Source organism: Callorhinchus milii, unplaced genomic scaffold (assembly GCF_018977255.1).
Source record: "Callorhinchus milii isolate IMCB2004 unplaced genomic scaffold, IMCB_Cmil_1.0 Scaffold16, whole genome shotgun sequence".
In the NCBI taxonomy this organism is placed as follows: Eukaryota; Metazoa; Chordata; class Chondrichthyes; order Chimaeriformes; family Callorhinchidae; genus Callorhinchus; species Callorhinchus milii.
Window position 1 is genome coordinate 6228281 of NW_024704757.1, and position 26477 is coordinate 6254757.

At 41.8% G+C, this 26477-nt stretch overlaps 1 protein-coding gene across 2 annotated transcripts in view; it reads right to left on the reverse strand.

Moving 5' to 3' along the window:
- Positions 1-26477, reverse strand: part of mad1l1 (mitotic arrest deficient 1 like 1) — a 337784-nt gene that overhangs the window by 88120 nt on the left and 223187 nt on the right. Inside the window, exon 18 of one of the 2 annotated variants that reach the window (XM_007905759.2) lies at positions 22832-23316. The exons of the other annotated variant lie outside the window; for it this stretch is intronic. Coding sequence (XP_007903950.1) covers positions 23233-23316 — 84 coding nt within the window. The 3' untranslated portion in view covers positions 22832-23232. Of the gene's footprint in view, positions 1-22831; positions 23317-26477 lie in introns of those variants that run through there. 2 annotated transcript variants of the gene reach the window in all.

A 26477-nucleotide genomic window follows, 5' to 3' on the forward strand; every position in this document is an offset into this window, starting at 1 on the left:
GGAGGGCTGCTTTAACTAAGAAAAAATACGTGGTGGTATGTGTCTGAAACGGTTTGATATCAGGGTGACAGTATGTGAAAACCCAGGTTGCTTGAAAAGCGTAGATGAATCGAGTTTGAGTTGAGCAACCAAACGGCTTTCAGCCACTATGCCCTAACTCTATGGAACTCTCTCGCGCAATCCTTTTGCCTTGCTTATTCGCTCCCTTCCTTCAAAACTCTTTAAAAGAAACAAATCTCTTGACCTTAGGACCCTTAAATTCTCCCTCCTATCCTCCTTGCTCGTTTTGTCCATCATCTCGGTGAAGTATTTTAAGATCTATTTGCGAGGCACCAGTCACAAAAAGTTAGTTTGCAGGTACAGAAAGCAATTAGAAAGGCTAACGGTATGTTGGCATTTGTTACAAAAGGGCTGGAATATAAGAGTAGGGAAGTCTTGCAGCAACTGTATAGGGCCCTGGTGAAACCGCACCTAGAGTGTTGTGTGCAGTTTTGGTCTCCTTATTTAAGAAAGGATGTACTCGCCTTGGAGGGGGTACACCGTAGATTCACTAGGTTGGTACCAGGGATGTGGGGGGTGAATTATGAGGATAGGTTGAGCAATTTAGGCCTATATTCTCTAGAATATAGAAGAATGAGAGGTGATCTTATAGAAACCTATACGATTATTAAGGGGCACAACAGAATAGATAGTGGGAGACTTTTTCCCCTGGTTGGAGAAACTATAACCAGGGGTCACAGTCTTAAAATTAGGGGTAAGCCCTTTCGCCGAGTTGGGGAAAAACTTCTTCACTCTAGAGGATAGTGAATTTATGGAATTCTCTACCCCAAAGAGCTGTATATGCTCAGTCCTTGAACATATTCAAGACTGAGATTCATAGATTTCTTGTGGATAAAGGGATTAAGGGATCTGGGGATAAGGCGGGTAGGTGGAGTTAGATCAGCCATGATCTTATTGAATGGTGGGGCAGGCTCGAGGGGCCGAATGGCCTACTCCTGCTCCTAAGTCTTATGTTCTTAAGTGCAGATGGTTCTGTGTATGTTGTAGGAGGAGGTGGGGGGTGGGGGGGTGGGGGTAAGAAAAAGAGACGGAAGAAAATAGAGTCCCACAATGAAATCCTACCCCAACATTTTGTTTTGTCATCAGCAACGAACTCCTAGCCAGAATTCATAGGAACGCTTCACTCTTTTCTGGTTATACAAACATTCTCTGCCAAATATATACTTTTCAATAGATATTCACCTACTTTGTTGCAATACTCAAGTTGAGTGTGCTTCAAGCTTAGCATAAATGTTCGATCCAATTGGTTTCACAGACCCCCCCTCCCCGCCTCTTTCCCTCGAATACTTACCATCAGACAATAGAATGCACAATTACGTACGAATGTGGAATTGCATGGTCTGTAATTGTGTTTAGCACAGCAGGAGGTAGAGCTGTTATTAGTTTGTGTATTTCCATCAGGGGAGAAAAGAGCTGATTTGATCCGTCATTAAGCAGCTGTATGATATGCCAGCCCTAATGACAGTAATATCAACATTTCAAAGCATTAGTGAACTAAAGCAACAACCTCCCATCCTCAGCCGCGATTAACAGTCAGCAATCTCATTTGCACAAATATCTACTTACTGATCAGAAATAACGCTGTCTGATTCCACGCCCCAACACATTCGCCCTAGCTGCGCTGGCTCCATGAGCCTGGAAACTCGGAGCTTTGGTCCGAGTTATCAAACGCCAGGCCCCAAATTCCACCTGATTTTAACCTCAAGCCCGGCGTCTTAAAATTTAAAATCGTGCAGTGCGGTATGTTGGAAAACCTTTGAATGCAGTAGATTGGGTTTGTACAATTCCTAGAGAGATGGCTTTGAAATTATGGCCAGATTGAAGGTTTTGCCAAATGTTCCCATGACATGAAAATATAATGCGCTTTGAGTCACTGATGTTAAACACTCTGCCAAATACAGGGATTATTATTACTACTATTTCTCAGAGCTGACTCTCATTTTAAAGTTTAATAAGTATACAAACTGGTAGAAGAGTCCTTCCATTGAGAGAGAGAGAGAGAGAGAGAGAGATTCACTTATCACCACAAACACTTGTCTTGTGTGAGTAAGTTTGCTGGGATAAGTGACTCCATGTGATATTTTGCACCAATTACTTACAAAGTTGCATTGTTATGTTAATTGATGTCAAATTATACAAAAACAATTGAAATACATGCAGTAATGTCAGACGTTTGCAATCTTCCTGCTCTGAAGTGTACAGGCAGCTGGTAAGCATGTTAGATTGTAATCTAAGCAAGGCAGAACTTGCTTTGTGTAGCACCTTATCACCTCAAAGCATTTCGGAAACGCTCCACTGTAATTATTGAACTGTTTCAGTGACCGCTTCTTTACAGGGATAAGCGGTAGCCATCTTGCAAACAGCAAGGTCCCAAGAAAATCGTAATGGACCCACCATCACCTCTCAATCCTCTCCACTTGACGGTTTCATTCACAATCAATAACACAGAAGTTTATGCAAGTAAAACTCACTTCACACTCGCCCAGCGCTCCGAAATGTTACCCTACAGGAAGGGCACTATATGAATGCAAGTTGTTGCTGTCCAATGTCCATAAAACCCAATGAGGTTTGTCTACAAAAACAGTCACTTAACTTTACAGTCAATCTCATGAATCACTTTGAGACGTCCTCCTGACGTGAAAGGCACTTTATCAAATGCAGGGATTATTATGTAGTTTCATTAATGAGTCCCATTGATGGGTGATTGGCCAGTAAGCACTGGAGATGTCAGAACAACCTCACGTTTCCATTCACAGAAAACTACTTTGTGGAGTCCTGTAGCTCAGTGGTTAGAGCACTCGCTTTGCAAGCGAGAGACCTGAGTTCAATTCCAGGCAGAGGGCGAAACCTTGGGCAAGTTTCCTTACTCCACACAGAGCCTAATAATAATCCCTCCAAAACCCAAATCAATAATAAATTGGTCATTTTCAATCCATGACTGTTTGTGGGACATTGCTGTGCGCAATTGGCTGCCGCGTTTCGCCCACAAATATACAGTCAATTCACTTTACAGTATATTCTGTGAAGCGCTTTGGGACGTCCTCCCGACGTGAAAAGCGCTATATCAAATGCAAGGATTATTATTATTAACTAAACATAATTGCAGAAATAGTGCCCCCTGGTGGCGCATAATGGTAAAGCGGATACCTGGTGTGAACCTGACCTCTGCTGACCAACAAGATGCCAGGGTTAAATCTCAGCAATCTCAGCAAAGTTTGATGGTTTGGGGCTATTATAATTTAATATGTGGTGGGGTGGGGGCAGGGAGGGTGGCAGTACTCCTGTTCCTGATAAGTGTCACAATGGTCACTGCTGAAAAGCAAGTGGCCATTGGGTGAAGAAGATCAAGTTCGCCTGTCACCATTCATTCACATGAGTTTTCTGTCTACAAAAAAGAGTGTAATTAATCTGAAACACATTGACATGGTAACATGCTATAAAAATCCAATTTCTTTTTCATTGCAAGTCCAAAATTCCCCTCGGGGTAGGGGAGGGGAGATTAACTTAAAGACTACGCAGGTCTACTAAGCCGCATCCCGCCAATAAATACCAACCAATTCAATAGTTCACTTGCTTAACATGAGGTTCCAGGCGCAAACCACAAATTAAATTGGAGTTTTGAGAAAAATTGATGACAACGTTGTGGATGTCTGTGGTTTGTGACCAACGTAATCGAAGATACTCAGCTACTTAAACAGACTTGCATCTCTGGAGGCTGCAAGGCACTTGAAGCTGCAGCAAAAGTCGTCCATTTTGTCAACCTTCCTTTGCAATTCAAGGTTTAAAATAGATGCATCCAATTAACTCGATACTGAAGCACTGAGCTGTTTCAGTCACAAAACCGAAGTGCCGGTCCTCTTGGGATGAAGGCATCAATTCACAGAATATTAATAAATCACTGGCCACATCTAAGCCATTGAATTTCAGCGCCTTGGGACGTCCTCCCGACGTGAAAGCCGCTATACAAATGCAATCTTGTTGTTGTTGTTAACATCTTATGTCAAAAGTGCTGCACTGACCAACGCTTGTTACAGCAGATCTGTAGATCCGAATCTTTCTCCCTGTTGTACATTGACCAAATTCATCACAGTGCAATTGATTTCCTCCCGCCCTTATTAAATAAATAACAATGGTTTTCTCCTGTGGGATCGATGGTGGGATCAGTAATTCTGTTTCAATATGTTGCATAATAATAATAATAATCCTTGTATTTGATATAGCGCCTTCTCACAACTTCGAGACGTATTACAGCGCTTCACAGAAGGTACTGTAAAGTGAATTAACTCTATATTTTGTCGATGAAACACGGTGACCAATTGTGCACAGCAGTTTCTTGTATGCAAGAAACTCACACTTCCCCCTCCTGAAAACAGGAACCAGACAGGCTGAGAGCAGAGATGTTCAAAGTAATTTTTCAAGACGAAATGTTAGAGACTCTGCATGCGACTCAAGAAGAGCTTTGCTGCTTAGAAATTCCAGTCTTGCCTTGATTGAACTTCTCTGCATCAATTGTGGGACAGTCATGTACCAGAGGTATGGAACTTTTGAAATAAGTTGCTAAAGCTTTAATATATCATTTTCACGCTGTTCAGAGAGAGCGAAAAACCAGGAGCAAATCAAACCGTACACATTTATTCATTTTTCTACCCACTGGTGCATAGTTCACTCCCAGGTATCACACAGGAGGCCTGCAAAGGAATTCCTGCATTTGACTTTTATGCATTCATCTTGCTTTGCACGCACGTAAGTGTGTGTGGGTTTGTGATCCAAAACCTGTCAGTGCCACACATTCTGGCCCAGGAATAAAGAAAGACAAACCTGATCAGTAGTGATCTGTGAGTTATTTAAAGGACATATAACAGGTCATCTGAATGTTCTAGTGGCTTCTAGTAGTAATAATAATCCTTGCATCCGATACAGCGTCTTATCACATCTTCGAGACGTCTCAAAGTGCTTCACAGAATATACTGTAAACTGACTATTATTATTGAACCCCATTAAAAAATATTGCAAGTTAAACCCTAATGCTTTCCCTGGAGTCAGCACTGACTTTTTATTTCCACTCACCTTATGTCCAGGTAATAATAATAGGTAAGAACATATTTAGACTGGATCAGCATCCCCCTTCAGAGGATCAATAAAAATAGTTTACCAGTAAAACGTTTAGCTCTCCCTCGCCCATATTACAGTCAGTTCTCAAGGCTGCAGCAGAATTTCTGTCGTAAATCATTTATATTTGAAGATCGTAATTATTATACATTTTATGCGTCTTACATTGAAGAAAATAAGGATCATAAATCAAAAAGATTTCCATTTCAATTAGCATTGCTTAAAATTAACCCTATGTTTACAATGCATTGGGATTTTCCTGTAAACTGCACCATTTTGCAATTAACTTCGAGATCTCCGGCAGGACTATGGAGACTCCTATAATCAACTTCTATGCTCCCGATCTTCAGAACTCTTTCCCAAAATCTCTTTGTCTTGCTCCTCCTTTCTGTGAACTTCAAAACCCTCTTAAAACCCCTCTCTTTGGCCATGGCTTTAGTCAAAACCCTTATATTTTCCTTCCTCTTTAGGTGTTTGCCCAGCTCAGTCTATAGCACTGCACTCTCTCCTCTGAATCAGAGGTTGTGAGTACAACCCCATTCAGCAGGAGTTCATATTTCAATGTGACTTTGTCTTGGGGAACACTGCATTGTTGGAGGTGCCATCCGCTGGATGAGACATTAAACCATCTTCGCCTGTTCAGGTGGAGGTTCAAGTTTGCCTGGCGCTACTTGAAAAGAGGAAGCAGTTTCTCCTGGTGATCTCACTGTCAACCCCCCCAGATAAACCTGGTTATTTATTTCATGGTTGGTTATGGGACATTGCTGTCTGTAAATTGGCTGCTGCATTTGCCTACAAAATGGACGCTCGCTACACTTTACAGTAAACCTGTGAAGCACTTTGAGACTTCCTCCTGATGTAAATGCAGCTGTATCGAAGGCAAGGTTGTTTATTATTCTTGCTGCCTTCAGATTCAGCTCCTACCAGAAATCCTGAAAAGCACACATTCTGTAATAATAAAGCATCTCCAATTTCAGGCCAGTTTATGAAGGTAGGATTTACTCTGACACAATAATAAACAAAATCAGAATTATTATGATTTGGTCCTGTCAAGTTTTTTTTAAATCAAATCTGGTGCATTTTTTGCCCAGAATACTATACGCAAAATGCAAATTTAGAAGGTTTGCAACAAAAACAACAACAAAGGACTTGCACAGTAAATAGTGTCCCTCATGTAAATAGTGACTCGGAGTGCTTGACCGTTTGCAGATCCCTCATATCAGAGCTGGGACCTTCCTCTTCCATCCCCCACATAAAATCCTCAAAATTACCCCCGAAATAAACACTCTCACTGTAGTTGATACACAACAGACTGTTTATGCTCTCCCTGCTTTTCAATCTCTGCGCGATTAAAGAAGATTCCAGGTCATCCTATCTAAATTCCTTTGTGAAACGCGGGTTAAAAAAACACACACTTGGAAAACATTGGATAGACATCACTCAAAATTATAGATCTGTATTTCCAAATGAACACAAGGTTAGAAAAATCTAGAGGGAAAGGATTATAATTTGACAAAAAGCAAACCACATCTTTTGATCACTCGCCAGTAGATCTGAGGTATCCAGTACTAACTATCACTGTTTTGTAGGCTGGACATGGAGAATAAAGGCAGGCTGTCTGACTTAATTGCAAGGCAGTTAGTAATGCTGAAGAAATGTGTGATAAAGTGGCTTGCTGCATGTGAGGACTGAATTTACACCTTACCCATTGTTTCCCACGGCCTTTTGTCTACCCAGTGTTGCTCTCTCACTGATAATAAAAAAAACGAACATTGATTTTGCCCCTTTTTACAAATTGAGCTGTAAAATACTTAATGCATCTTATTGAAATAAAACTGCATATAACGTTAATGATTTTTTATACTGCTGGAGGGGAAGTGGAAAAGATGCAAGAAAATAGAAGAGCAGGGAATGAAAAGGCCACACAGTCAATCTAACCCATATCATGGGAATATCCTCGCCTCAATCCCTCCGAGCTGATTCCTCCTTGCCATCTTCAAATAACATTTGAAGATTTTTCTCGACCGCACCAACAGTCACTTCCCCCCTCTCGCTGACTCAGTGTCAAGCTCCGCCATGTTTAAGTGTTCTGTATGATGGGAGTTATATAAATGCAAGTTGTTGTTGCGTAGACTGAGCACAATTTACCTTGTGGTCTCTACCCAATGTGCTCAATTGCCCAAGGGAGATGACTAACAACGGGTGAAACGGTGAAGATAAAGCTCTGTGAAACCTTTCACAAAGGTAATCAAGCAACACTGCTAGACATCAGTCCAATCTCACAGCCCACGCTATTCTACTGACCAAGGAAATTCTACCGATGACTCATTCCTCACTGGAAGCAGCGTTACTTCATACAGCACTTAGTCAACCACTGCTGAACTTATCATTACACCCACTCTTCACCAAACATTTACCCAGTTCTTGTTTAAAGGAATTAATAGGCAAACCATTCACCACTTTGATATCTAGTTGTGCTTCAGGGTTACTTAATCTTGCACTTATATCTTTTAGTTCTGCAATCAGTCTAATTAAATAACCTGAATATAAGATCCTCCCATAAAGACTTGGTGAAGCATCCAGTCTCACAGACAAGAAAGTTTAAATCCAGGTCTTTACTGAGGTAGCTGATCTCAGGTGAGCAGCGAACTACAATTGTCCTTGGTGTCTCCAGGTTTCGGGAGGAGAAAATCAGCCCTGCTCCTGATCATGATTCAAAGACCGAAGCTACAAACTTCATAAGGAGGGACGATCTGACACAGCTATGAAACTTCCTGCTGTCAAGCAGCTTGTTTACTCACTGTCAAAGCTCATGTAGGCATTGATAATAATAATAATAATCATTGCATTTGATATAGCGCTTTATAATATTGTTAAGACGTCTCAAAATGCTTCACAAAATATACTGTAAAGTGGAGTGACTGTGTATGTAGGCAAGGTACCACAGAGTGGCTGATGAATATGGAAATTCAGAAAAAAAGGATGAAATTCCTTCAGGAGAGAAAATTGGAGGAGCAAAAAGACGGAGAAAGCCCTGGTCACATCTGAATCAATCACGTCTTATTCTAAAAGACTCGTACTGTGTTTCCTCTTGTCTTTTATCAACTCTTCCCAATGGATCAATGGTCTTGTGAAGACAGGATATGCCAAATTTAACAATACTTTAATTGTGTTGATACCATCCAGTCAAAACTCCTGGTAACTTGGTTGGCAGCTGGACAATGGCAGGGCGAAACCTTAGGCAAGTTTCCATGTTACAACATATTCTGTGAAGCACTTTGACATGTCTCAACAACGTGATAAGGTGCTATATCAAAATGCGAGGAATTATTATTATTATCATCTCAATCATAAAATAAGTACATCCAGTCGCTCAGGTTTTCTGGAAATACTTGAAGATAATCAATGGTTCAAACAAAGCACATTTCTCAATATGTCTTTACCAGGCAACTCTTTTCCAATTAGGTTTGAATTTTGCAGTAAACAGTCTTGGGTATTAATGCTCAGCAAGCTGAGACATAGACGTCCTTACTCCGATGAATTCTCCTTTTTGATCTTCACATGATGAAAAGAAGGACATGATTCAACTCAGTTTCATTTAATTCCAATATTTCAAAACCAATCCAAAGGGGATAGTCAGACATTTTCTTTGATGGTAATGATCATCAAACATTAGAATAATAATAATATTAATACTTGCATTTGAAATGGTGCCTTATCCTGCCTTCAAGACGTATCAAAGCGCTTCACAGGATATACTGTAAAATGAATTGTGACCGTCCCATAAATAGTAGTGGCTTGAGTGATTACATTATTATTGTTTTTTATTGATGGGGGGGAGGGGGCTGCCAATGACCCAGAAGTCACAGGTTACAGTCTGACCAACAACAACAACTTGCATTTATATAGCGCCCCTCATGCAGGGTAGTGTCCCAGAGCTCTTGATCCACGTCAGACAGCAACTGGGCGCAAGCTACAAGCTTCAGCACTCCCTGTCTAAGGATGGGATAAATCATCAATCCAATGAACCCTGGTGAAAAGTGGGTGAACAAGAATGGCTGAGATGCCTTCCACAGTTAAACAGTTTGCCAATACTCACTCACACCTGAAAACACCATGGTTTGGACTTTAATTTTCTACATGGCGAGTCCCCAAGCTCAGTCCTGTTTTTAAGGCGGGGGAGTGGGGGGCAGGAAGGGGGAGAAGAGGAGGAGTGAGAAGCTGTTAATACTTGCGCTTTACTGCAAGATCCTAATTCACTGGAAAGGAGATTAATGCATCCTGCCGCAATCTTCCTGCTACAGTCGGCGACAAGAGCGACATTGGCAGAGCCCCGGTCGGGAAAGGTGTACGGCAGTGAGATATTAGAAATAACAGAATAAAACAATAAGTACCTTAATCCATGTTTTAATATTAGTATGAAAATAAGCAAGCAAACATTACCTCTCCCCCAATACGATGGCCAAATTCCTGCAGTCGTGGCACATATCTGAAATATGGTGCTCGCATTGAATTTACTGTCCAGGCAGCTAACACGTTTATTGAATAATAGTCCCTCTCTGTAAAAGTAACGGTTGCTCCCAACTGGTCAGCAGTTAAGTAATGATTTATGAAAGGCTATTTATATCAGGTATGTGAGAGAACTGCTTTATTAGCAGTTTGCACTGTTGGACTTAAAGTTACCAGTAGGCAAATTACTTAATGCCAAATGCCCATGGCAGGCTTGCCTGTGCCACTTCCTCCCCACAACACCTGCACCACTAATAAAACATGCCCTCCGTGATGCTGAAAATCTTCAGGAGCTGAGTGTTAGCATTCCCCCAATTAGTGTCTAACTACAGTACATGCTAACTACTGTTTAATGCTCACGATCAAGTCCTGCACATAAGGAGTGGAACATTCCTGTCTTGAGTGCTGCCTTCCTCACATAGAGACCATTGCAGATAACCGCAGCGGCAGTCACAGAGAGGCATGTTCCCAATCTGTCCTCTCGGGTGGCAAAACAGCACAGGAAAATCTGCAGTTTCACGGCTGCCTTGTGTGTAAAGGCAGCAGTGGACCTCGCAGAACAGAAGGTCACGAGTTGGTCAGTGCTGACGTGACTGATCTCAGTCGGAGCTGTACTTGGGGTGCTACAATTAGTCTCCACTCTCCAGTGGGAAAAGCTGCTCAGGTTCCTGCTCTTGATCATTGATCAGCCTTCCACTGCTGGAAGTTGCATGTGGAGATGAGTTGAGAACAGGATTGAGCTCGGTTTCGATGTGGCTGACTGACTAACACACAACACTCGCCCGTGAATTACAGACACTTAGCTGACATTACTGGAGGGGGCCTGCTACCGGAAAGGAGGCAAATACACTACTCATGGAACAAAAGCTGCATTCTGTACAAATTTATTACCTTCCCATTTCTTAGACACATGGCTGAGATCTATTAAACCCTAAAAAAAAAGAACAATCACAGTCGCTGGTATGTCATCAGCAGGAGACAACCTGTCCCATTGAGAAATGGGTCCAGGTACCTGCACCTGAAAGTGAGCAGAGTTCCCATGAATGGGTAAACCTGAACAGGACTCTGTCCTCAAAGCACAGCAGGTTTTACGGGTTAAACCACATAAGACTAAATAAATGCACTCACTTGCTTTACACACTCAACCTTGAACTGCTCTGGCAATAAATCTTTTGCAGTGTCATCACTGAATGCATCTACCTTCAGATTTTCACTGAACCCAAACTTGAAACCTCTGTATATCCCCCAGGCAGGCGTAGAACCTATAAATACTGAACCTTGCTTCCAGCTATTCATAGCGGTCTGCAATAAAAGTAAGTGACCTGGTGATGTCACATTAATAATACAGAAGAATGTCAACACAATCTGGCTCTGCAACAGGCAGAGTCTGTCCCACGTGGAATCCGTCTGTCGCTGTAAAAGAGGTGAATTGCATGGACGTAACACATTACTAATCACGCATGTACAAGGCTGTTTAGGATGCCTATCTCCTCCTTAGGAATTTGTATCCAGTGCAGTGATTTGCATGAGAGGCGAGTCTATGACTTTACGTGAGGACTCCTCTCCATTGGCTCAATTGCCACCAGAATTTAATGTCCAAAGACGAAAAGTTTCATCAACTTCTTACAACAATGACATCTCGCATTTATATGGCGCCCTTCACATACAACAGTGTCTCGGAGCTTGACCCTGAGCCGAGTGTGATGGGTACAGAGTTCAGAGCAGGTGTGTATATGGGCAGCGGAGTTGGAGTTTGTGGGTTGTGGAGACCGGCGAGGCATTGGATTAGTTGAGGAGGAAGTTGACGAAAGTGTGGACGAAGAGTTTTGGCTGTATTAGGTATGAGGTATAGACGGAGAAGGGCAATGTGCCGGACGTGGAGGAAAGCAGTCTTAGTTAGGGACCGGATGTGGGGGAGGTCGGATAGCTGGGAACCGAACCGGATTCCATAAAGGTTCGGTAAGTCTTAGGAAAAGGCCGGGGAGATCAGAGGTACAGGAGAGACGACGTTGAGTCTTCAAGGACAAGGAGTATGGCTTCCATCTTGTTGACCTTCATCTTAGTAGTGATATTCTACTTTCTAAACTATTCTGTACAATTGGTATTACATTAAAAAAAACCTTTTATAAAGAGCATATTTGCTGAGTTCTTTAAAAAAAATCTTAGTTTAAGAAAAACAAACTTTTTCTACAAACACAGTGTCGGCTGCACGGAGACAGATGATAAGTAAACTGAGACGAGATGCAGCAGCTAATTTCAAACCTTCCTTCCTGCTGAGTTACCTAATCTGAGCCTGAATGGTAGTTGGAAAATTGCAATTGGCCTCAGTGTCCCTGGGCTGAGAAAAGAAAAACAATTAGATAGCGCTAGTAATTGATATTCAGGCAGCTCCGCTGGAAAGTGCAGGCGTGTTTTGGTCACAATTCCTTGAATCCTATTGAATATTTTCCACATAAATTGTCATTTGTGGTGAGTGTGAAAAACCTCTGGTAATTTCTCCAGTTTAGGACCAGTTGGCAATCATCCAAGTTTCTCTCCCTCTCTCAGCTCCGAACACCCAGATTTTTCACAGTTAATTTGTCCCACTGAATCGCATTTCACTTCCATGCCTAATAACCACCTTTTACCAGCTCTGCTGCTCAAATAATTTCACATAGAACATTAATCAGACAACAGGTTCTCAACAAATCGTCAATAAGCATAGCAAGCACGTGTGCAATCACCGAGTCAGTGGGGCCCGGCAATGAAAGGAGAGGTAATTTTAAACAGTTTGATCAAATGCAAATTAAACTGAATGCACTTTTGGGGAATAATGGCACAATAAAATATTCATTTGAAACAAGTGTTTTGAGGGAAAATTGTTGAAATTGGCCTCGGGAAGTTTGCGCGCCGGTGAGCAGCAAGTCCATTCAAACTCACTTTAATTAGACTAATCATATAATTCAATTCATCTTGGATGAACCTGAGCTTTTGTGAAAAGCAGCGACCTCCTAATTAGGTTAAGCGTTTTTTCAACCTGAAAGGCACCAAGTGCCGATTGGATTTAATCCTAGGTTGTGAGGAGTGAAGCTAGAGGTTTAATGGTGTGACAGATTGGAATATTTCACATTTCACACACATGCATTCCCTGTCATCTTGAAATTTTGTTTGAAAATTTATATAACATTTATAATTATTCTTGCATTTGATGTAGTGCCCGTAACTTGGAAACATCTCAAAGTGCTTCACAGGCTACCACTGTCAAATATAATGACTGTATTTGGATGCAGCCATTTTACGCACAGCAAGGTCCTGCAGCCATGAAATTAATGTCCAATTTAATTGGAAGATTGTTGGCCAGGTTACGTGAAGAAACGCCCTTCTCTCTTTTTTAACAGTATTGTGAAATCTTTAACATTCATCTGAACAGGCAGGGAGCATCTTGGTTTAATGTTTCATCTGATTGCAGCATATTATCAGTACAGTCATCCTACACTGTCCGCTCACAAGTTTTGCCATGGATTTACTATGCCAGTGTTTTCACATACCAAACCAACAACAACTTGCACTTAAATAGCACCATCCACGCAGGGTAGCATCTCAGAGCGCTTAAACCACTAACTTCACAAACCACTGGGATTGTGAAGTCACCACAGGCAACATCAAACTGAATTTGCAGAAGACTTTGTAAGTTTGCAAGAGAACAAGACACTCTTGTAATTGAAAATTTTAATACCTATTTTTCTTATTTGAAGGGATGCAGTGGTCTGGCTTCTTCAGCAGGTCCAGACTCTGTGTGTGCTACAGGCAGGATACAATTTACACATAGCACCCTTCAGAGGATATCCAGTGCGTTCTATTCTTTAAGTTGAATCACCCCCACGCTGAAGGTGATTATGTTGAGGTTTTCCAAGTCATACAAACGAGAAGCATGAACACAGGCATGGCACATGACTGCCATCCGGAAGCGGGTAAGGGAACCTGCTCTGTGCAGCCTTGGGCTGGACTGCTGCTCTTTGATTGAAACAGTCCTCCTGTCAACGGGCAGCGGATTTCTGGCTGACTTGTACAACCGCACTGCCGGCTGCAATTCCACAAGTATCTGATCTCAGTGCACAATATAACCTATACTGGCTGCAGGTTTCAGGCTGAGAATGTGAACTACTGCTCCCCAAGGGTCACATGGCTGATCTTCAGCTTGCGCTAAATTCTATAAATGTCTTCATAGAATGGTTACCAAACAGATGGAAGCAATTCAGGCCAACGTGGTCCTTGCTTGCTGGTGCTCGCTCCTCTACTGCAGCAATCTGTACTAATCCCAGAATCTAGTCTTAAAAGATCGCTAAAATAAACAAAGTCCAACAAAGAAAATGTTAAAAAATGATAAGCAGCTACCATTGTTATACTGTATCTGAGTGAATCGATAGAAATGAGAGCAATAAGAGTTAGTGCAAACCGTTACTCCCCAACCTGCTACCCGCTGCCTCCACTCGACTGGCTCCATCCAGCCTCTTGCATATCCCTCATGCCCTCCGTTCCGCCATCGGTGGCTGCACTTTCAGTCACTAAGCCCCCGAAACTCGAGAACATTCTTCCTGAAAATCTTCCTCGTCGACCGTACCTATGGCCACCTCTGCCAATGCTCCGCCACTGTCAAGCACTCTGGGACGCTACCCAGCGTGAGGGGTGCTATATAAATGCAAGCTGTTGTTGTTTAATCAGTTCAGTGCCGTGAATGGAAGATCCCAGGAAACTCTGTACATACTTCTTCAGCAACAGCTGGCCAGACTATATTAATACCACCCCTCCGTCTGGTTAGATGAGATTTAGAACCTTGCTGGCTGCTCCTGAAGTGCATCAGAGTACGGACAAGGATTCCCGGGAAATCCCAGCAGTACGAGAAGCATTGTTAACGCGTTGGCCAATGGACGCCCACTAAGAAAATTACTCAGTGGTTCTCAGACACAGTAATCATAAACGTCAACTAATAAATCTCTGCAAAGCAAGCTTGATTTAGTTAGCGCTGCCTCATTATTGCTTAGCTCGGTCCCTTTCAGCTGGAGGATGCATTGAGCACTGGGTGGAATGAGGTGCTTCAGCAACATGAGGAATATTAAACCTAGCATCATTCAAATGTTTTAATTTAGAAGTCAATTGACATTTTGTCTCAGCTAACTGTTTTCAGGTGATGGATGCTTGAAATGGTAGTTTTGAGGATATTATCCAATTGGTTTAGTCTCACACCACAGATTTCTCAATGTAGCTCTCTCATAATCCAATTCTAAAAGGTTTATTATTCCCCGATAGGTACAGTAGTCATTCCTCTTCATTCCTTTTCAAGTGTAGGTCTGCAAACTGTAAGGTAAATCCTACAAATGGCAATTGTGGATATATGCTCAGGGCTTTCAGAAGACTTTTGTCTAATATTCATATGTCATTGCCCAGGTGAAAGACAAGATGGATATTCAAACGCTTTGATTGTCATAGTTTTCTTTGAGAAATCAGTTTTCGGAGAGTAAAAGGCAGGATTTTCTATTCCATTAGTCGGAACTTAAAGTCTAAGTTGTGCACCACAATAAACACAACCACTCTGAGGATCAATAGAGTGAAGCAAAAGAGTAGAAGACAGACACCCATTGCCAGGACAGTGAGCACACCAAGCAAGCTCAGTTATTTGCACCTTCCTACCAACACCAGTACTGCCACCAGCTCAGGTGGCTGTGAAGGCTCCAGTTTATGGGCCAGGAATATCTTCCTTGAAGTGTGATGAGATGACTGTCAAAAACATAGTATGGCAGTGGGCACTAAGATGTATTACAAAGCAGCATGCTGGGAATCTATTTGTAGATGTGTAGAATGGTAGGGCGATTGCAAAAGGCTTCAGAATGTTTCAGCCACATGCAAAATAGAAACGCGCAACATTCAGGAGAAAGCAACGATCTTGTGTCATGGTTACGTCGGGAGGACATTCCAAGGCGCTGGACAGTTGGGTCAGGACCCGAGCAGGGGGCAAATGGTCAGGGTAAGGGGAGGGAAGGGAAGGAGCGAGGAGAGGGTAGAGAGTCGAGAGGGGAGCTGAAGGCATGGTCAAAGAGAAAGGTCTTGAGACCGGCCTTGAAGGAGGAAAGGGAGGAAAGGGAAAAAAGGACCAAGGTTAACAGCAGCTTGTGACTCAGTCTATAAGAGCTTCCAATTGAACAGTCAGAATTTCAGTAAGAAAACAGACACTGTAACAGTGCTGCTTGTGGAAAGATACACACAGGACTAACCACAAAAATAGTGTGTCAGCCCGGCTCAGTAGTAGCGTTCTCACTTCTGAGGCATAAGGTTGTGGGATCAAGCCCACATGGGGACTTGGAATCACATCGTCTAAGCTGACACTCCAATGTAGTGCTGGAGGTCAGTCCTTTGGATAAGATGTTAAACCGAGGTTCTGTCTGTCTGTTCAGATGGATATTAAAGATCCCATGTTATTACACAAAAAGAGAAGGTGGTTTCTCAAGGTGTTTGTGGGACCCTGCTGTGGCTCAATTGGCTGCCACATTTCGCCCACAAAATACACAGTCACTCCACTTTACAGTAAATCCTGTGAAGTGTTTTAAGGCGTCTCAACGATGTGATAAACTGCTATATCAAATGCAAGGATTACTATAACAATAGCTCTACAACAATATACGGAAAAGTGAATTAACTGTGTATTTTGTGGGCAAAACGCGGCAGCCAGTTGCGCACAGCAGTGTCCTACAAACAGTCGTGGATTGAGTGACCAAATCATTATCATTGTTTTGAAGGGATTATTATCCCTAAAAGATGGTCCACCAATCGACTAACAACCAGATTCCTACTCACTACTTGGTAAACAGAGGCACGTGGAGTAAGGAAACTTGCCTAACGTTTCGCCATGCTGGGGAATCATACGCAGGTCCTCTCGCTTGTGAGGCGAGTGCTCTAACTACTAAGGTACAGGACTCCGTAATGTTGAAATGTACTCAACAGTCATTTCCTTCCAATAATTCAGACCTGACTGAATTTAGCCCAGTAATGTTTTGAGGAAGCCTAAAATGAAGATTGATTTATTCTACACCACTTCTAAATACATTCAGATGAACGAATAGTCGCCCTAATGTCTGGAACAGTGTAATTTCTGGAACTATTCCACAGATTCTGGGAACTTGACAGAAGGACAAAATTGTACACTATCTGTGTGTGTACAAATCATGAATCCCTGGCTCCATCCAGAAACAGAGATAGGATTCAATAAACTGAAATGAATTTCAGCCACATTACATTTGCACTGAAGGAATATTACACAGCAGTGCGCACAAAGCAAACAGCCTCCCCTCAGCTCAGATATGGATTTCTGAGCACCCTGCAGTGGAATGATTAAAGGAGAAATGTGTGCAGGCAACTAGTCTTTGCGTCATCAACCTGCCAACGATAGCAACTGCACATCATTTCTGCATGGTTTCCTGCAGGATTTACAGAGCGCAGGAAAATTTCACAGGCTGAATCCACAGTGGGCAATAAAAAAAATTCATTGTTTTGGATCCAATATCTCTAAGTGGGGAGGGAAATGGGATAGAGAGAGAGAGAGAACCACTAAATGTAACCAGAATTCATTATTCTCTTGTTTTTAGCCCTAAGGCAGGGAAACAGAAAAGCAATACTGAAATGCTCAGTGGGGTTGATTCCACAAACAGAAAATGAACTGGCTGTTTGTCAACAAAAAAACAGCCAAAATAGAAAGTAAATTCTATTGAAGAGGTCTCGTGACATCTGGTGGGGATAGATGGCATCTTCCAGTGTGGCTGCTCTCTCCTGCACACTACCAACAACACCAACAACAACAAATTACATGTGTATTGCGCCTTTCACGACAGGAGGATGCCACAGCCACATGCAGTGGAAGCAATAAGCCAGCTCCTGGATCTTCAGGTTGCTGGACAATACGGATTCTCAGTTTTATCCAATCCATTCGCTGATTACCCCACAGATTAACTAGTGGGGATATAATCAATAAGGGACAAAGAGGAGTCTTCCATTAGCTTTATAATCTGTCACCAACTCATCCCAGGTCTGTTTTATCCACAAAACACAGTCAATTCACTTTACAGTATATTCTGCAAAGCTCTTTGAGACATCTCGAAGACGCGATAAGGCGCTACATCAAATGTAAGGTTTATTATTGTAATTATCCCCAGAGACAAAAGAGCCTAGGATGAGCTAAGAAAAGGTGATATCACCCTCCTGCGAACTCCCTTTTTAATAGTCCTCTTTTTCAAGCATCCGTCTAGTTCCCTTCATGTTTAATGGATTCTACCTCAACAATATTCTTTTTGAGACTATGGTGGGTCAGTAACCAGAGGACCCAGATTTAAGAAAATTGGCAAAAGAACCAGAAGGGAAACAAGGAGAATTTATTTTATCTAAACAGTTGTTATGGTCTGGATCACCCTACCTGAAAAGGTGGTGGAAACAGATTCGATAATAGCTTTTGAAAGAGAATTGGTTAGGTACTTAAAAAGGAAAAAATTGCAGGGCTATGGGACAAGAGTGGGGGAAAGGAATAAGTTGGTAGCTCTTTCAAAGAGGCGGCACTGGCACGATAGGCCAGTGCTGTAAGATTCTATAATTTAATGTTGGCATAATTTGCAACCATGTGAGACATCACAGCCTAGCAGGGCAATAGTGATCAACAGTGAAAACCTGGCAGAGAATTCGATATTCTAACACATTGAAACATTTTCCAAGACTGCCATGATAAACTCTTGGGTAAATTGATCCTCTGCTAACTGGGAAGAGAAAAATGCCGGCATTTGCTCACAGTATAAAAACAGTTAAGTGAAATAAGACAACCATTTGCTTTACAGTGCATGGCAGCTCACACATTGCTGCTGTTCATTTACATTACTGGGTGTTGAGGTTGGATTTGTGAGGAAGAAAAAAATGTAAATTAAAGAGCTTTGCCTGTGCTCTAGCGATCCTCTACACAGGCCAAGTATTACGCTTTAATATCCTCAGTTCTGCTGAGCAGAGCCTTAAATTGGCAGTAATCTATCTTACCGAGCCTCTACAAACACCTGGACTATTATTAACTGAGACAATTTTCCACACTTGTAACTGGGAAGATGAAACTAGATGGGGCAATTATTTTCACAACACGTGCTTTGTTATCTGTAGCAAAGAACTTCTTCGGTCATTTTTATTCAATGGATGTGACAGTCGGTCTATAATGCAATCTGCTGATCTATTTACTGTGTAACGGAATCAAAGTGTATGGTCATTAATGGAAAGAAGCACTCGTGTGTCAAGGTTAAAGCAGTAGTTTTACAATTGTTCCCTATCGTTACCACTGATATGCTATTGAGGATCTCACCCAAATAGTGAGACTGGGGCAGGGAGGAAGAGAGGTGGAGGGTGGGGGGCGGTGGAAGAGAGTGGGGATAGAGAACAAGAGGGAAGAAAACCTTTTTTTTCTTATATCCACACATCAACCCAGGGAACCATTAGAAGCCTAAATTCTGCCTGCAATATGCTGCAGAACTACAAGTGGGTACAAATGCGTCTTACTTTGTCTCAGACAACGCACACAGTGTTATCAGCATTAGATACCCTGAGGTTGCATCAGGGGGGGCAGGAGGTCAGGCGTTGTTCCATGTCACTTGCCACGGGTGGGTTGGTGGAGAGATTGTGTTGATGTCTATTAGCACTGAACGCTGCAATGCTGTGCACATCTACAGACTACTAAATGTGTGAAACAACACTCAAATCTCACTCTGTCGACTGTGAAATTACCAATGCACCACAGAACACAACAAATTGCTTGCAGGAGTTCCCCCCTGCCCCCAATGGACCACAGCCCAGTTTACAAAGCTGCTACCTAGACTGGAGCCGAGTCATATAAACCAGGAAAGGCCCAGGTTTGACACTGAGCTTGGTTAATTAATCTCAGCCGAGGCACAAATAGGAGTGCCCTCCGGTTTCAAGTTCTGGGCGAGATGCTCACTAGCATGCAAGTAATAACGATAAAGACATCCGTAAATTTGTGAACACATTTGCTACTTTAACAACAACAAAATTACATTTGTAAAGCGTCTTTTCATGCCAGGAGTTCGTTCTAAGGCGCTGAACGGTCAGTGTTTCGGACCTGAGCTGGGGGTCGGGATTGGGGGTGTGGAGGGCAGAAGCAGGGTGATCGAAAGCATGGTTGAAGAGGAGGGTCTTGAGATGGGTCTTGAAGGAGGCAAGGGAGAGGGCGAGGCAAAAGGACTGTGGGATGGAACTCCAGAGGGTGTGGGCAGAGTGGCTTAAGGCCTGCATGTCTTCCAAGTAAATAATGGACACTTTGGTGAGTGACTGGAGAGCCTGAGCAACAGGAGCCTAAGAAAGAGTCGGAACAGGAAAAGAAATACTGAAAGGGAGGAACGGAAGAAACTTTTGCAAAATGGACTAGCTCCAATTTATTTAACATTGAGTATTCTACAAAAGAAACCTCTGATAAACTGAATAGTTCTGACCATTTTTAAAGTACCATCTTTCTTTATAAAGCAGTGCTCTTGATAAGATACTGTAAGCCTTCCCTCCATCACAGCAAATCCTGTGGACAACATCCTTTCATTGAATCACATTCAATACAGCTGGAAGCGTTGACGAAAATTCACTCTCATTTCACTCAGATAACTTGCCCTACGCAAAGTGTCCCACAGACTGATTCAATGCTTTGACTGGTCAGCATGTCAGAGCTGTTCAATGTGTGATACCATTCAATCAGGGCAATGCCTTGTGATATTGTTAATCAATCACGTTACAGCAATATCAGAAAGCCAGAATATTTCTTCATCAATATCCATTTCTGCATAAACGCAAACTACAGACTTTTTTTTTAAAGAAACTATTTAGTACAGAAATGCTATCAGATATTTCTCAGAGATTTCTTTATTGTTCTGACACCAATCAATGCCTCCCATAATCTACAGCCTTTGCTGCTCGGGTTTAAGACAGTGAAGATAGTTGGCTACCTTGACATGTACAGATTTTTTTTCATTGATTCCACTTGCAGGCCTGTGGGATGGGCAAATATACACTGGGGGCATATAGAAAATTATCTTAACCTGAGACATGGAATTAATACTGGGTTACCACCACAACAACAACTTGGATTTATATAGCGCCCTCCACGCAGGACGGCGCCTCAGAGCACTTCACAGTAACGAATCAGTTTAAAAATACATATTTAATTTTAAATTAAAACTACTTTCCACCTTTATGCTTCATAGTGTATGGTTGATGATGTTGAGGCACTCATACCACCTCTGGCTAGCATCGAGTAATGAAAGATTGGTAACAGAACACAACAGTCCTCTATAATGCTGCATTTTGTAACAATACCAGGATCATATTGATGTATTCCTCTTTCTGACGATTGCTGAGACTGTTATACTGTTATAGGGAGTGGCATTTTCTATCAGGGATTTATTTATATCCAAGACAGTGATAAACCTAATGACTGGAATCCCAGTCCATTTTCAAAACCATCTTACAGGCACACTGTAACACTGCATTTGATGCTGATATTGTTCAGTCCTTCATACACTGAGAAAAGGAATACTGGACTCCTCTGATGGTTTCATAATATGATTTTGCCAATGGCTGGACAGTAGCTCAAACCGTCAAGCACAAAAAATTGCGCGAGTCAAACTCTTCGTTGTGAATTATCAAGACAGTTCACCCGAGGGACATAGATCGTTCCTCATGCAGCCTGTACCTGGAATGATGAAGTGTTAGCAGTATTTGCTGAACAAGCATTGCCACCACTCGGACAAGTTTCAGTCAAGCTCCAAAGACTTTATATTATGTACAGTAGCATTTAATATTCTTGCATTTGATACAGTGCCTTATCACATCACCAAGATGTCTCAAAGTGCTTCGTGGGATACACTGTAAAGTGGTGACTGTTTATTTTAAAGGGTGAAAAAGGGTAGAGGTAGAAGCAGTGGATTGAGGGCCCTGACATTGGATGCAATGGGAGAAAGATCTCCAGAAGAGATAAGATCAGTGATATTATTGTTTCTTATTTGTCAAGAGGAGGGTGGAACAGGATAAAACTCAGGCCTTTCACATCATTGAGAGGCCGGAAGGCGTAGAGGGAACACTGGAAACCTGGCAAAACAGTGTGGGGAAAGCAGCAGGATTGAAAGGGAGGGTGGCTCGATGGAAAGAGAAGGGAGAGAGGATGTAGGGCATTGGCTTCCATCCAGGAGTCGATAGGAATACTCTGGACCGTAGTCAGAAACCACAAATGATTTTAAAATTTAGTTTTGCTGTGTTCAAAGCTAAAAGTTCTGTCCTCCTAATACAATACTCAACCTCACGGGTGGTTCTTATCTGTGTAACCCGCAAGAAATTAAAATTACAAGAGACGTGCCTCCTGTTATAGACACCATCCCATTTGACTGCAGTACTCTCCAAATAAATAGTCAATTTCATGCAACATATTAGACATCGGTTTGATACAAAAGGAAATGTACAACACTAATAATGAATGAGAATGTTTTACAACTACAGCAACAGGACAGTTTAGAACAGGTTTTGAAAAAGAAATTAGTGAGTGGCATTTATACAGTCGAAGCTGTGTAGATAATGAATACAAACGCAATGAACCAGTCTAATTTAATGAATAATTAATAGAGCAGTATTAGTAAAGGTGGAGATGGAGCTATCAATCTGTTATTTAAGTGTGTTCTGTGTGTACAGATCGCAAAACTATATACTTAAGTGAAAATAATCTTACTTAGTGGAAAGAGATACTTCAGATGTGGGGCCATTTATTGCGATGTGATTTTTTTGGGGAAAACATTAAGTGCTTTCAGATGATTCAACTTGATAAGGTGCTTTAAAAATTCATCTACTTTTTCTCTCTTTCATTCTCTATCTCTCTGTCTCTCTTTCTTCAACCAGAGGCCAAACCATTTCTTGACCACTTTTGTCTCTGGAATTCCTTTTATGAATGTGAAATCCTTTCTCCTCCTGACGTGAAAGGCGGTCTATAAATGTAATTTTGTTGTTGTTGTTTCTTATGAATACCTCTGAATAATGTAGAAAATAAAATGTTTTATTGAAACAGAAATCTACAGTAATGAAAGATATTGGCCATAGTGCTTACAGCCCCATCTCCTGATAGGAACTCATCATCTACAAACTATTGATGTTCCTGTGCAACATGCATTGATTCTGGATTACAGCCATTTACTTGAATGATTCCACACATTAACCAACTCGCTATAGCAAGACAGAGGTCTGGCACAAAAGCACACTGGGTAAAATAATTTGTGGAAATGGACCATTTTCAACCTAAGAGAGGCTCCCTAATACATTTCCAAGACAAGTTTTAAACAGATATCTACACTGCATCAACAACAATCTACACTTATAATCACATTTCATATCGAACAGCTCAAAGTGCTGAACAATTATAATAGGAAAACATATGTCCTTCAGGTTTGGTCTCGGTGCAAGTCCATTAGCCTGCTGACATCAACCTCACTTGTGCCTTTCAATGTTTACAAAAGTCTTGGATCAGTCTTCTATTGAGAGTCTCTCCTCGCAAGCTCTGAACCCCAGAATCATCCACTCTGTTCCTCTCAGACCTTCTCCGATGTCCTTTAAAAGTCAGAGTGTTAAAAACAGCATGCCGTATTCCAAATGTGGTCTCACAATTGATCTATACAAAGCTAGACTTAAGACTCCTTTGACGCTCTTAACAACAACTTGCATTTATGTAGCACAGTTCATGCAGAACAGCGACTCAAAGCGCTGAACAATAAATAGCGTGGTTTGACTTTCTTCCAATACTCCTGCATTCCTGATGAATGCCATTGTGGTGAGATTACGTCTTGATGCTGTATGTATACGCACACATAGGCTTATACAACACTGACTGGGAAACGGATTGAACACTACACTCTTAAATCAAGAGAAATTATTGATTTCAGTTCATTTTATATTGTGGAGAGTATCAAGCGTTAACCTGAATTAGGAGAACCGATGGAGTTGATCAAGATGCACTAAAGCATTACGATGGTCGCCCATATAGCTGGCTTCCTACGTGGATGTGTCTGGGTCACATAAAGTTGCTACAGAAAGCATCAGAAAGCTTTGTGCTGAAGCCCCCCACACAAGAAGGAACCAACTCAAGGAATGTTTTTTTCAAAACAATGTGCGCTAGTAATTGGAAATATCAGGAATAATTCATCGAAAAATCTCAGTGGGCATGCTTACAGCTCTCGATAAGGGATCAGCACTGCTAATGAGCAACACTTGGCGGGTGTGCATACAGCTGCTTCTTCATCACCCACCATGTTATTCCACACAGTATTCCACGTGCTTCTGCTCATTGTCCCCAGGCTCTGTTGCTGGGTGTGGTTCCACGAGAGCTGACTGCTCTCCAGTACCCACAGGAAGTGACCATGTGTGAGCCTTGGCAGTGAATGTCAGCATCACTCGACTGAAGAGGGTGTCTCAGCCATATCGATCCTCTCCTCAGCCTGCGGCTACACACGTGCACAGCCAGTAGAGGGTGACTTAGCTTTAGAGGGTCCACCAGCAGAAGGCCTCCCTGGTTACTAACCTTAACTCTTGGAAACCAAATTGGCCTCCTCAGCACATGGCAGGCTCATTGTGTGAGCTGCAGCTGTATCTACCAGACCTTCGGAACTGGCCTGCTGAATATATTTTCGATTCAAAATGCACAGTGATGTTTGCTGGGCAAGTGTTGGCGATCATTCCTGACAGCAGCTCAGTCACGTCCAGTGAAATGAAGCAGACTCTTTTGGGGTTGACTCGTAACCCGTGATGAGCCATTCATATTGAGAGGCTGTTCTCTATATTATGTACGTACAATGCAAAAGTAGCCATATAAACACTGGAACCACAAATAAATCCTGTGAGAAGCTGGCGCTGTGACCGGATTTGTGATGAAACCCTTCTGGTGTATCATGTCAGCTTCACCATGTTTGTGGAACTCTTGTTCGTTATTTAAAAGACAGCCAGGCTTTGATGGTAAAACTGCCCTTTACCCAGCAATCTTCCATCTCTTCTGCTTGAATATATTGAATGTATTGAATACTATGTCTGCAAATGCAAATTGGAAATGACAAGCGCTGCCACGGCACATTGTTAGGCTGCGGTAAGATCTTTTCAGAAATGAGCTATCTTTAGGCATCTTTAGGACAGGAATTTTTTTAAAAAAAAGAAAGTTGGCACAAAATTCGATGCAAGTTGAGATCTGTACAGATGAATCCAATTTAGCTCAATGTTGGTTAGTTGATACTCAGTGGGAGCAAGGAGATGTCATTACATCTTGTGAGCTGGAGATTAGTCTGTGCACACTATTGATGTCTTCAGAAATGACACTATGAAACAGATGAGAATAGAGCACAGAATAAATGATCTGATGCTACACCCTCTTCACTGAGGAAACTGAATCCATGCAAGAATCTGGTTATGAACAGCTCTTTTAGTTGAAGTACAGCTGAGGGAAAAAAAAGACTCAACAATGAACAGAAACAAAATTAGAAAAGATAGCAGATGAAAAGTCAAATTTTTACTGTTTGCCCAATTGGTGCTGGTTTCGCCCACAAACTATACAGTCAATTCACTTTGGAGTATATTCTGTGATGCACTTTGAGACGTTTTCAATGACTTGATAGGGTGCTACATCAAATGCACATCTATATCTCCCTAATGGGTTGCTGGTATAGTATTCGAACAAGTGCTGGGATATTTTTAGGGAGCTAGGAAAATAGGAACAGGAAGAGGCCGTTAATTCCATTGAACCTGCTCCACCGATTCATTAGATCTTAGCAGATCTTTTAATACAATGCTTGCTCTTTCTCCATATGCCTTAAATCCATCTCCATAACCCCTAATATCTCTTTTTTTGCATGAGATTTGAAAATAATTAAATCATTTTTTAAAAAAGTCATGGTTCTGTGGATTTTCCATAACTGACGTGTACCACTGTACAAAACGATGACTAACAAAATCTTTGAAATTTCAAAGTTTCAGTAAATACCAAACCTTTGATGTTGTTAAGGTGTTTTTGGTGGGGCCAATGTTACAAAGCGGCAAACTCCCCAACTCGCGCAGTCAGTATGAATGTCAGATGAAATTTCAAAGCTTTTGATGTATGGACCAGCCATAGCTTTGATGGTAGGGAGATGGGAAGGGAGGAGAGAGAGACAGAGAGAAAATCCAACCTTTTCACTTCCTGAATCCTACTAAAAACATGAATGAAGCAGAGAGAAATGTGGCTGGTCACATGAGCAACCTTCTTAATGGGACCATCTCTGTGGTAGTCAAACCATCCCTTCCATCAGTATCTTCATATTAATAGGAAGCTTTTGGTAAGATTTAATTCCTGAAACTGCTTTGAAGAATTCACAAATACTCCATCATCTTCGAAAGAGTCAAACAGCCATGATCCAGTGATTACTTTTATCAAACATTTAAGAAATTAAAGTTTTACTTACAGTAAAACAATAAAAACACTTAGTGGCAGATCTGACTACATTGGCATGCTGGTTATAGTACTTGGTGAACTTCCATAATAAGTACTTCAGATTCTTCAGTGGGACAAGAGGACACGGGTTCAGGTCTTCGAAGGGCAAATTTAGGACAACAGAAACTATTTATTTGTATGGAGGGGAATGGAAAGGGAAAGGGTTACACTGGGACACTACAGGACCCATGTTTAACAAGCAGCTTGGTGCTGTAATGGAAAGACAAGATGGATTAATTTGGGGAGGATGAGACCAATGGGT